The following is a 13,910-nucleotide window of genomic DNA, read 5'->3' as shown; positions in this document are numbered from 1 at the left end:
TCAACTACAAGATTACATGGTCATACAAAAAAAAAAATTGATTTTCTATTTTTAGTAAATTAATTATGCAAATGTACGCATGAAATCATATTTTCACCTATAACTCCATTAAAAAGACTGAATGATTGCTAAATTTTTGTGTAAGAGTTCCTCAAGACACATTGAACAATTTTCTTGTAAAAAATAGCACAATCAAAATCAGTTTCTTTTGTTTTTTATTGTTTTGTTTATTTCTTATGTATTTCATTGTTTTGTGACCTTTTGTTTTCTATTGTTTTTGGCCAAAATTTGTTGCAGGCACTTTTTCAAGCTTATCTACATTTAAATTGATTAATTTCAATTGTTAAAAGTTGAAATAATCTAATTTATATCAATTTAACAAAAAAAAACCACACAATTTGCATTGGATTTGCACACGATATCATGAATTTGAGCCATTTTCGGGTTGACATGCATACGCAAAACATTACGTAACCTTCAGAACGGTGTACCCGGACATCGCAAATTTGGTCTCAAAATATGCGGGAGACTTCAAAGGATAAATTCATGAAACGACGCGGCAAAATCTTTGCGCGTTGCGGAATCGCGGCGCGAAATGTCGAGGGGGGGGGGGGGGGTCAAATACCCCCCCCCCCCCTAGTTAGAATAGGGTTAAAAAAGAAACATGGCCAATATTGAAATGATGAATTATGCAAACACATTCAGCTACAGGAAATCATGAGTCACCCAATGCTCAATGTTTTGTGTTTTATTTTCTTCACCAATTAGGTGCAGTTTTTGACGCCAGTGGATCATACAACCTTCCGTTCAGTCTCTGCGCTGTGGCCGATATTCTAACCGTGTTGCTGACAATTCTGGCGGTGTCCATAGCTCACTACCGTCAAGATCAGATCGGATAGATGAGATGGCTGAATAAAAGATTACCAAAGTGCTAAAATGAAGGCATTCAGAGAGATCATTACCTTGCAGATAAGCTGTCGAGCGACTAGCTGCAATTTTTTCTCCATCACCTTGGCAAGGAATAGTAGGTTTGAACTGGGCAATAGATATCCAGGTCATTGTTGTCAAGTGTTGATTTCTTCAAAACTGGCGTAACATAGTCAACCTTCAGGCTGTCTGGGACTATTCCATCACGCAATGATGCATTTATCAGACCAGGTATGGCTATATAGGAGATCACAATGTTGCTTAACAATAACTGTAGGCACTGGGTCAAGTGGACATGTCTTTGCATGGGTCTTGCGAATTATTCGCTTGACTTGCCCAAGTTAAGTAGAAGGCATCACAAACATTTGAGCATCAATACCTGATGATATATGTGATAAACTTATGCGCATGCTGTTCATAATCTAGTGGTCGATATGTCAGCATCATACTCCCGGATTTTGTCAATCTTTCCAGTGAAGAAATGAGAGAAAACAATGGCAAGGTCAGCATCAGGTATATCTTGTGACAGTTTCGTTGTTGCTGGAGTTTTCTGATGAAGAAGTTGGCTGATTATGCCATACAGGGCCTTTTGATCATAGTCTCATTCCAAAATGAGATTGTTCCAAGACTTAAACTTCTTCGCTCTGCGCACATTTAAAACTTGTCAATTTCTAATGGTATGTTTCCTGATGAAATGAAATTGGCTAAAGTAATTCCAATATTTAAGAAAGGTAATAACCTGGATGTCAATAATTATCGTCCAATCTCTTTATTATCTTCATTGTCGAAAGTTTTAGAAAATTGATATACACCAGAATTATTGATTTTTTTTTTTTTAAATTTACATTAATCATTCAAAAATTTCCAGTTTGGTTTCCGAGAAAAGCATAGTACCATCCACGCGGTTCTTCATTTTATCGATATAGTTGTTAATGCAACTGACAACCATTAATTTAATTAGTATAGTCTTGGACTTCTCCAAGGCGTTCGATACAATTAATCACAACATTTCACTCTACAAGTTATCGCAGTATGGAATACGCGGGAAGGCCTTGGAGTGCTTCAAGAGTTATTTAGCTAACAGATAACAGTTTGTTTCAGTTAAAGATAATAATTCAGTTATAAGAGATGTTAGATGTGACGTTCCACAGGGAAGTCTTTTAGGGCCGCTCTTTTTCATAATATATATATATATATATATATATATATATATGGGTGAGAATTTTGAACGATGTACAATTGCCAATTTTCGCACCTTATGACATTCTTTCCCTTAGAACACGCTAGGATGACCTAAGAAACCAGATTTTTTCATGTCATCTCAAAGATTGGTAAATTTCCTTTCAGGAAATATATAGTTTGGTTGACTTTTGCCTGATATTTTTCATTTGACAAGGACTTAAAGCGTAAAAATACGGTAAAAACGCTATTTTCACAATATTTTTTGTTTTTCAAACTAATGATGTGCATTTTTAAGCGTATGTGGCATCTAATATCTGACCATGTTCTGGATCTGACATATCATGGGTATGAACCACAAAATTATAAGAACTTTACGAGCACGTATAAAATCACAGAGAACAATTGAAATATCAAAGTCCTAAACAGACGAACGTCCGTGATGCTTTTATTTCTGTCGCTGCTGCAAATTATACTTTGTTGTCCCAACTGTAATGTATACAAAAATTTGGTGTTCCACCTAATGAACATATCCTGCAAAAATTGTACGTCTGCTGGCTGTACATGGGACGTAATATTCTTTTATGCAAAATTATACTCAGTTTTCGTCACGGACGTGCTTCCGCTATTTTCTAATAAAGATCGTATCCCATTAAACGTTATTGGCTATATTGTTCTGAGTCGTAATCAACTAAGATCTAGCCACACGATAATATGTTTGTTTTGAGTTTCTGTCCATCCTTTGTCAAATAGGAACCGAAATTATATTTTTAGACGAACCTCCGAGAAAAAAAGAACGTCCGTGATGATTAAAACGTTTTCGAGTGGGACACCATCTTGTTTTGATGACGAAGGTGCATTTTACCTTTGGCTCTCTAGCCGAGGAGCTGCATGCTATTTTTGGAGCGGACTGAGGCTTGTCCGCAGTTTTTGGACCATGCAATTCACCGAAAACCAAGCAAATAATTAATATTTTCTCTGAAAATTCACCTCCTGATCCCCCTCTGAGCAATACATATGTTGTAAGGATGTCAAATTTCTTATAATTTGCATTGACAATACCTTTTCACATTTTTGAAAGAGTTAGGAAGGCGAGGTACTCTCTGCCGATTAGTTATCCGTCCTGGAACATGACCCTGTCAGTAGAACGAACGTCCGTGACAATTCCAGCGAACGTCCGTGACGTATGCAATCCCTCCGATAGGGATAACTTGTCCCGAAAGTGTCCAGTATTCTTTAAAACTTTTAGGTCCAATAGCCACAAATAAAGTTTTACAAAGTAAACAATGAGTTTAGAGCAGTAGTTAAAGAATTTTTAAGGCGTTATGTGATCATGATGAACAAACAGTTGAAAATTTACTCACAATTTTACGCTTGTTTTCCCTCTAATTATACAAAAAACAGCTAAACACTGAAAACAAAGTTACAGGAAAATGGAATTTTGTGCAATCTGTAATTTCTGTGCATTTAAATGTCTTTCTAATGAGGTTCTGGAGACAATTTGTACTGTTACAGGTTCTGAAAGTTTCGCTCACGGATGTTCTGTCCGAGAAAGGAAATTTCTGATAATTACAAATATATCACTGCGCATAAAGTTAATGTTAGTTGAAAATATTACCAAATCACCGAGCCTCTCATACCCAAAAGTGAATAATGTTCAGCACTCAATGTACTTGTAATAACAAAAGGAAAACGTTTTGGTCACGGATGTTCGTTGGTAGAATAAATCAATGGATTACATAGTAGGAGAAAGAGGATCAGTGCCACTTTTTAGTGACAGGTGCTCCAAGTGTTTATCTTTTGAGTATGGTAGCTGCCATCTCAAACAGAACACATCCAGTTTTGGTCTCCATAACGGACGTTCGCTGTAATTGTCATGATATTAAATGCCTTAATTCATTCTTATTTTTCTCTTCATGACGATTTTTCTCTCATTCCCTCAATAGCCTGGACATGCTGCGACCGAACAGAAAACAGAAACAAAACGAAACAAACAAAAACAAATCCGAAAAGTGCTATATAATCACATGCAGGATAATGATGGAAGAAGTCTGTAATGGGCATGTGTTGAATTAAAAAATTGAAAAGTTTCAAAAGGACTCGGAAGCAGTTGAATGAAAATGACTGAGAAACAGAGAAGGGATCGAGCTCCAACACACAGAGAAAAGAATTGCCAGTGCACTCCCGTTCTACCAAATTCCTCTGGAGAAGTTTTTGTTTGTTTGTTTATGTTTTTTATTCATCGAAATGCCGTCACAAGTGAACAAAAATAATGCAGTATACAATTATTGTCTGATGAAAACAAACAAATCCTCCGCTTGTCATCACATGGTGTTGTTTTATACTCATCAATGAAAAGCAATGTTCATTTTTAATTCTTTCCAAGATTTTTTTTTTCATTTTACATTTAAGAGACAGAGGAATCGTCAATTTGTTTGTGCTTTTGTGCTTAGTTTGAAATCACATGTTAAAAAAGTAATGATTAAGAATAGGTCTAAGGTTGCACTTTGATATGTTCGCTCTTCCTATTTAAAGATTCGTTACTCCGATGTCCAAAGGTTTATTATTCCGAAAATGAAAAAAAAAAAGTTTGTAGTTAATTAAGGAGGTTTGTTATTAAAAATTTCCTTATTCCGAAAGTTTGTTAGTCCGAAATATAAATGTTAAGGATCATTATTTTTAGGTCCGTTCTTCTAAAAGTGGAAAGGGCCTGATATTCGTTGAGGTGAAAACGGTTATTATGAGGTTTTGAAATTTGGAGGATTTTAGTTGTTAACTTGTTTCTCCAAATTTGGATAAGCGAACATGATTTTTCATGTTCCAATTAATAAACCTTTCGATTAACCTTCGGAGATTCCTATTATTTACCGAATAAAAAAGCTTCATAATCATAGGAACTCTATCAATTTTCGTATTGACAAACTGTATGAATAACGAGTCTCCGAAATGACGCGCTACAAAATGTTTGTTATAACAAACCATATTGTATAATAATAATAATAATAAGTCACAAACATCCATCCAAGTTATATGAACTTATTTTGTCTTGCTATGACGAAACTTCGCAGTATCGAACCTTTTATCATTTCTGACTAAAATAATAATGCAAATTCTCCTCGGTAACAGTTTGTAACACAAGGAGCAAACATAGACGGATTTCTTCCCAACGTATTCGTTTGCCCTCCTCAGCTAAACTTCGTATTTCTATAACGGAGCACATTTCTGTTGTCTTTCTATGTTAATTCTTTGTCATAATTTTAGTTGTGACCATGTTCGTTATAAGCAAATTTTGCATTGTAGACTTTAGATAACAAATTTAGGACCTGAATCTTTACTTCATGATAACGAAATTTTGATAAATATATTCGTTCTCGAGGATGGACTACGTCACTGAGATTACACGTACGTTTGTACATTCATTTACGAGAGATGGAAAAATTGTTTTCTTTGATTCCTCAGTATGAGAAGATAAACAAGGTGTTATATGATTGAGAATTGATAATATCTATTCAGGATTTTGTAGAGGAGTTTGTTCTCGACATGAAATTGTTGTTTGTTGTGAGTAGAATGCGTTTCCAACTTAAGAGAGCTGCATCTTGTTTGTTCCGAACGTCCGTGAGCTACATGCGAACCTCCGTGATGACAACTATGCTATGTTTGTTGGGTTATAGAGACTGCCTAGATCAGATACATCTTAAAAAGGTATGTTATTATTTGGGAGTAAGGATTAAAGTATGGGATAGTAAAATAGGAGGTCAAAATATTGAGTTTCTGTAAATTGCGCGTAAAGTGGAGAAAGTGTTTAGCGGAAGAGCAATATTTCAACAGAAACGACGAATTTAGTTAGATCATCAGTTGTCTACCATTACGTACAGGTTAAGAGTACAAGCTTAATATTCTGCATGCACGTACACATGTCCCTTAAGATGTTTCGTTAGGATTTTGAACTGAATCAGATCTTTGCAAACTATGTTAAATTGTATTCAAGTGTATGTGCTGTACTATTCCTCACGGACGTTCACTGCTCTGGACATGGTAAACTTCAGCGGTGAATAAAAACTTGTTCCTCTGGGAAAATCCTAGTATAATTGGGTTCATATTAAAGCTTGAGTGATACTCTTTCAGGTAAGATGAATAATTTGGAGAATTTCTTACTTTTTAAATTTTGCCTTGTTTTGGCTCAATTGTACATCGTTCAAAATTCTGACCCATATATATATATATATATATATATATATATCAATGATTTTTCATCCGTTTCAGAGGTACTTTCCTTTATACACTTTGCTGATCACACCAGTGTTTTTCTTGCCCATAACGATATCGATATTCTTGTTCAACAAGTTAATACAGAATTGAAAAAAGTGACCAACTGGGTCAGAGCTAACAAGTTATCATTGAATGTTCAAAAAACAAAATACATGCTTTTCAGCAATGCTGTTGATTCTTTGAATACAGAAGTAATTCTGGACGATTGTAATTCAAAAAGTATGACATATTTTAAATTTCTTGGTATATTTGTAGATGATAAACTTTCTTGGAAAATACATATTGATCATATCTGCAAAATTATTTCTCGCAATATAGTTGTTATAGTTTACATTCCTTAAAAGACATTACATGTGCTTCATACTCCTCCTTGATACTTCCTTACCTCAATTATGGCATTTTAGCTTGGGGCAATACTCATCAGACGCTGCTGAATGGAGTGTTATTACTGAAAAAAAAAAAAAAAAAAAAAGCCCTCCGTATCATTTGCAATTCTCCTACACGTTCACATACAACTGCATTGTTTGAATGTAATAAGCTATTAAGAATCAACGAACTGTTTTTATTTAACTTACAATGTAGTTCAATTTATGTACATGTATGATATCAGTTTACTCCCACCTATCTTTGATCATATGTTTCAAAAATTCAATCATTCCATAATATAACCCCCATCCGACGCTCTAACGAGTTTCACTTTGCAATACTACTTCTTCGATCGATTCTAGCAAGGAATACACTTATTTACACTGGATCAACTTATTGGAATTTCCTGAACCACGATATAAAATCTGCTCCTTCTATTTACTCATTAAAGTGGAGATTTAAGTTTTTTTTTTTCTTTTACAATCTTATAATGACGACCCCCAGAATCAGATTAGTTGATAGGCTTATTTTGATACCCCTCCGCAAAATCTGAATTGCCATTCTTTTTTATTATTGTTACTATTGACCCGAGCTTTGACTATGATAGATCTTCTATAACCTATACTTCGCAGTTGAAGTGTTTGTTGTATAATGATCGTTGTATCTGTTACATATTCCTGTCTATTCTGTTAACTCTTTGTCACGCTATAGTCTTGTTTCCTCTCGCGTCAAGTCAGTTTTTTTTTTTTACAAGCAGTCTTGTTGCTGTTCCAGTCTTGTCTCATGCTCATTATTTTGGTTGTTTGTTGTTATGTATATAACGGTTTGTCAGTCTGTCTCTTAGTGGGCTGCCAAACTTTTTGTGCCAAACTTTTTGTGCTACTTTGTTGCTATTTTCAATCATTTTTTTTTTTTTGCATCGAGCTTTTAAATACAAGAGGGGCCCACACTCTACAGGCATTGTCTTTTTAGTGGGTCCCTTCGTTGTTGTTTTCTTTTACACAGTGCATATTGACAATTTATTTCACTTTCGTTACCTCAGCAACTATTGCAATGTATAGATACTGTTAGATTTTTTTTATTATTGTTGTTTTCTCTGTACAAATTTACATGCATTGTTCTGTCACTCAAGAAAGTGAGATTTACGTTTGTATTTATTATTCATTATTGTGGAAAAAACGAATAAAATTTGAACTTGAACTCTGTTTCTTGAAACGATGTTTATCAACATGGGCTGCCCGGGATTGTGATGTGTTAATGGTTAAATGGTTTATGAAACGTGAAGAGTATGGTGATGGAGATTCTTACCATTTATTGGTAGCAATGTCAAACCCCCTTGTTTGTTTGCATCCGTTTGTTTCTGGCAAAATGAAGTTTAATATCAGTCATCTATGTTCGTGTGAGACTTTTACATCTTCTAGAAAGGACGTTAATATCAATGTACTCGAAAACATCCCAAAACATACATCATTGGGATATCAATAACATGTATAGATTACCATAGGGACAGCAATTTGGATACCATTTTTGGTTGATTTGACAAATTTTCTCAACTTAAATGTTACCAAGAAAAAGATTGTTGTCGGTTTTTTTAAACCTTGGTTCATTATTGCACAAAACACTTCATATAATTGTTATTTTTCATTTTTAAAAGAAAATGGATAGACAATTGTCTTAATCCTTAACGACGCAATATTAAATCATCCTGATTATGAATGGGATTGTACCCGTAGGATTCAGATCCTGGTGGCTAATTGAGTATCTGAATATAAGAAGGACCCAAGTCCATGGAGGACCATTTCGAGTAAACTTGAAAAAAAAAACTTCATATCTTTTTTTTTTTTCTCCAATAATATTCTATTTAACTGTGATGGGAAGGCAACATTGTATATACAAATTAGACCATATATAATCATGACAATCAACATTTAAATTAATCATCGAGAGGCCATTATTTACTTTGTATGATGGACTTGGGTCGTTCTTTGAATCATAAGTGACCGTGCACCACAAAACGAACCAAAAGTCGCACTCAGTGATTTTGTGTGAGGACTGAGAAAGGTGAAATGGGTCAACCAAAGCAATTTTGGGTTCCTCATATTTTCTGAAAGAGCAAGTCTTTTTCTATATTATATTAAAGTTTGGGATCATTAAACAAACAGGAACTTGCGTTTTGAGCAGTGTTTCTCTGACACTTTTTCGGGGGGGGGGGGATAGTGTGATTAGTTGTTTCTCATGGAACCTTCTTCCCTTTTTTAAAAAAACCCTGTCTATACACCTCACTTTCAACTCCAATAACTTTAGAGAAAATAATGCTACTGCATTGAAAGTTGGTATTAATCATGTACAGAATATGTTAATGAAGCATGCTCAGTTTCAAGTTAATCTAAAAATCCCTTCATTGTTATTGCTCCAGTGTTCAACATCCTGTTTTTTGTTCAAGTCATCCTACAGCTAGCATAGCTTGGTAAAGATTAACCGCTGAATACACCCTGTACTTCAGAGCCTGTTTTTTTCAGCTCACACTTTCCAGAGTGTGTCTTTTTTTCCACCAGCATTTAGATAAGTTAGGAGAGTCCATTTGAATTGAGTTATACATCATTTTAAAGCTTAGAGTCTGCTCTCTCAGAATCTTCTCTTAACTAAAAATCCGTGTCTGGTGACTTTTGTGTGTGTGTGTGGTGCAGGGTCACATATACATGATATTCTGCTATAGTGATGAGAGAAGGATGAGAGAGGGCGCTATGATGAATGTACTAAAGAATGACCTTCATTCTTATATTCATATTATAAGATTTAACTCATCCATTTCTGGCACTTCCGGGGGTAATTAGGATTTTTCATTTATACACAAGATGAGTCCATGCATAAGCTACAATTTCCCATGTCAAACTGAATTTGGCCTAAAATTGGACTTGGGTCGTTGTTATATTCAGGTCTCCAATTTTTAGTAATTATCTTGCTGACCATCGAAAATATCTCAAGCATTCAATGGTCCAAATGCTGTATCGTCCAAATTCGGATTCAGTATGCGGAAATTATGTAGAAATATCAGATTTTTGCGGACATCTTCTATCTCAAAATCCTTTAGGATCCAAGAGTTCTATCATCGAGATTCGAATATGTTTCAACTCTTTTCATTACGCAGAGTGTGTACGTCATGTTACTGCACAAACTACGTATATGAAAAGCAAAGCGTACCTGAATAGGCTAGAAATATTAGAAGTATGTTGTTGTTGTTTTATAGAAAGAAAGAAGAGAGAGAAAAATGGGGCCCTATACAAATAATTTGCCCCTGACAGCACTTAACATAAAACAGACATTATAAATCTTAGAAAAATATAAACAAGATTATCAAATATATATAATGTATGTACTAAGTCTCCACGAGGGAGCTCATATCGTCTCCACGAGGGAGCTCATATTGTCTCCACAAAGGAGCTCATTAAGTCTCCACGGGGGAGCTCCAATTATTGTCTCCACAAAGGAGCTCATTAGGTCTCCACGAGGGAGCTCATGTGATATTTATGAATACCTCAAATTCTTTAGTTAAGCATTAAGCTTTCTCTCAAAAGCCTTCTTTAACTCCCACTCTCCCTCTCCCTACTTCCCAACCCCCATCCTATATACATTACATAATTCTCCTCTCAACGCTCCTTTCACCCCCCAAAGAGCTCGAAACGGCAATCAGAGCTTCTAAGAACTCAGCCCCTGGCGTCGATGGAATCAACAAACAGTTGCCATTTAACTGATAATATGTTTTGCTCTCTGTTAGAGATTATTAACATGAGCTGGGAAACGTCTGTAATCCCGCCCCAATGGAAGCACTCCATTATCAAGCCCATATTGAAGCCTGGCAAGGACAAACACTCCATCAGCTCCTACCGCCCAATTTCTCTCACACCTATTGTACGTAAACTCATGGAACGTATGATTGTCCGTAGACTCTCGTACATTCTATTACTCCCCGTCAGTCTGCTTTCCTCCGACATCGTAGAATTCTCAATAATCTCCTGTGTTTAGAATCCGAAGTAAGGAAATCCCTATCCAGTAAAGGGTATGCGGTCGCCATCTTTCTTGACATTTGTCAAGCCTTCGACTCCATTAATCATCAGGCACTGCTTTCCAGACTTTACTCCGTGGGCCTTCGAGGTCGATTTCTAAGCTGGGTACAAAGTTTTTTGGACTCGCGAACTTGTCAGGTACAGATAAACTCCACACTTTCAGACATGCATAGGCTTACATGCCAAGCTGGCCTCCCGCAAGGCAGCGTCATTAGTCCTCTATTATTCAATCTGTTTATTGATGAAATTACACATTATTGTGCATCAAACGTATCCATGTATGCTGACGACATCGCTATATGGCATTCTTCTTCCAATCTCCATCATATCAATACAAAACTCCAGTCCGATGTTAATATCATCTCTGATTGGATAACACAGTATGGACTCTCTCTGTCTAATAATAAGTCTAAAGTGGTTATTTTTCACTCTCAACCAGTCTCTCCTACAGGTTTTAGTATTCGTCTCCAGAACGCTCAGCTTGAAGTCGTCCCTTCTCATAAATACTTAGGGGTTACCCTTGATTACTCCTTGTCATGGTCCCCTCATGTTCAAGACATCTTAATGAAATGCAACAAACGGCTAAACCTCCTTCGTTCGCTAACCGGCTCAAACTGGGGAGCCGATACACAAGCCCTTCTCTTACTCTACCGGTCTCTAGTCCGTCCTCATCTCGACTACGCCTGCGAAATCTATGGTTCTTTATCCCCGCTCCTTTCTAGTAAACTAGACACGGTACAGGGCCATGCCCTTCGAATATGCACCTGCGCGTTACCATCCACTGCCCTGCATGCACTTCAAGTGGAATGTAACGAACCTCCACTCCACATACGCCGAGAAAGGGCCGTCCTTAACCCAAACTAGGCCGGGGGAGGAGGTGGGCGATGTATCGCAATCGCAAAAAGCTATCGCTGCGACGTTTCATGACTCTTTTTTTCAAGTCTCCCGCATATTTTGACACCAAAGTTGCGACGCCCAGGCGCGCGGTTCCGAAGTTACGCATGAATATGTACATGCATATCAGACCAAAAATTGCTCAAAAACGTGAATTTGTGTACAATTTCAATGCAAACCCACTGTGCTTCGATCTACAGGCAAATTTCATAAAAGCATGATTATTTTGGTGTTTTATTGATTAAAATCAATGAATAACATATTTTCTTGTTCAGAGCGATGTCGCGGACAAATTTCATTGAGAAAACAATGAAAAACACTAAGTCGAAAAAATAAAGAAATACATAAGAAAATAATAAAACAATAAAATACTTAAGAATTTTTTCTGATATCACAATTTTTTTATTACATTTGCTATAAGGAAACTAAAAGAAGAATATTTACACACAAAATGTGCCTGTTTTGAGCTTTATTTTGTGAGTTATACCAAATAGTCTGATTTCATGCATCATTATACATAAATGAGCATAATTTAGCATAAATGATAATTTTTTGAAAAATTAACTTCATGGTATTTTAGATTACATCATAGGCAATGTGTGTGCCAATTTTCGTCGCGATCGCGCAGTCGACGGCCGAGATCTGGGGGGGGGGGGGGGGCTGGGAGCCCCCCCCCCCCCCCCCCCCCGGCTCTATCAAGTACCTAAATAGCCCGGCCTATATTATAGTTAGGGTTAATTACTGTGCCTATTATATACACATTGTCTCCACTTCACCCCGTCCGAATTGTCAACTGCTGGCAATTCTCTTCGAATAAATGGCCCAAAAAACAAACTTCCTTTTGCTCTCCGAATCAAACCGCTTACGGACACTTTTCTAAAGCTGCAACCTATCCACGTTTATCCCAGTCCCCCTTGGTCCATTGAACATCCCAATATTGACCTCTCCCTTCACAGCTCATGTCCCAAGAACGTCCTCCCTTCAGCGCAACATCAATCCGCTCTTCAAACCATAAACACCACATATTCAAATCACTTGACAATAATTACACTGACGGTTCCCATGATCCCTCCACTAACGGTTCTGGTATTGGGATTTACGTACCTCACTATCGTCATGAAATAAGTGAAAGGGTCTCACCCATCTCAATTTGCCGTACAGAACTGGTAGCGATTCTTCTTGCCCTATCATGGCTGGAATCCTCTCCCCCTCTCAGAGCTGTTATTTTCTCAGATTCCCTCAGTGCCTTGACACTTTTGAATAACCACACCTCAAATTTCCTTGACCTTCCAAATGAAGTCCTTCGTAAATGCTCAAATCTTATAATGAACGGGTGTGACATCACTTTAGCATGGGTACCAGCTCACTGTGGTCTAGCGGGCAACAAAAACGCAGATTATCTTGCCAAACAAAGTTTACGTAGTAATATTACAATCAGTGTTCCTCAAAATGTTGATGATAATATACGATAATTATGTAATCAAACACAGGTGTTTTGACGCTTGGAACGCGTTATGGCGCTCTTCTAATAAAGGACGCCATCTTTGCAACATCTAACCCTGTGCCTCAAACACCTTCACCTTTGAAAGTCTGAATAGACGTGATGAAATAATAACTCACCGACTCCGCATGGGCAGAGCCAGATTAGCAACTTTTTATCATAATTATTATCCGTAAACATCCCACCGGTTTTTGCTCAATGTGCAATGTATTGGAAACCGTTGAACATTATTCATTACACTGCAAACAACACAAACGTCAACGTACGAATCTCATACGTGATATCCATAAGCAATCACCCAGCATCTCTGATTTACTCGCAAACCAAAAAGCTCTGGACGCAGTTATTACCTATGTCAAGGAAACAAACACATATCACAGTATTTAAGATTGCATAACTTTGCTGTAGCACGGACTTTGCGAAGTCTTGCAAATTCGATGCACTATCATTTTGCAATCGTAGATTTCAAGATATTTTGTGAATCGCCTTATTATGTGTTATGATGCATTATATTATAAATTAGTTACCTATTAATAATGTCTTTCTTACATTGTTTGCTGTGGCATGCATTTGGGGAAGTTTGTATGTATGCATTATCAACTGCTGTGGTGGATTTCAAGATAATGTATTATCTTCTGGAAACGCAGATTTTCAAAATATTTGCGAGTTGCCTTCACATTTTGGCCTATGCTTATCAATAATATGTTTTT

At 36.6% G+C, this 13,910-nt stretch overlaps 1 protein-coding gene across 1 annotated transcript in view; it reads left to right on the top strand.

Moving 5' to 3' along the window:
- The first annotated feature begins 10,527 nt into the window (after window positions 1-10,527).
- The window catches only part of LOC139725123 (glycine amidinotransferase, mitochondrial-like), a 33,178-nt gene continuing 29,795 nt past the window's right edge, over window positions 10,528-13,910 (top strand). Inside the window, exon 1 of the mRNA XM_071636210.1 lies at window positions 10,528-10,669. Coding sequence (XP_071492311.1) covers window positions 10,528-10,669 — 142 coding nt within the window. The remainder of the gene's footprint in view (window positions 10,670-13,910) is intronic.

Source organism: Diadema antillarum, unplaced genomic scaffold (genome assembly GCF_040938485.1).
Source record: "Diadema antillarum isolate AM-2024a unplaced genomic scaffold, OU_Dant_1.0 seq00000015_RagTag, whole genome shotgun sequence".
NCBI classification, from domain to species: Eukaryota; Metazoa; Echinodermata; class Echinoidea; order Diadematoida; family Diadematidae; genus Diadema; species Diadema antillarum.
This window is presented reverse-complemented; position numbering and strand designations above follow the sequence as displayed.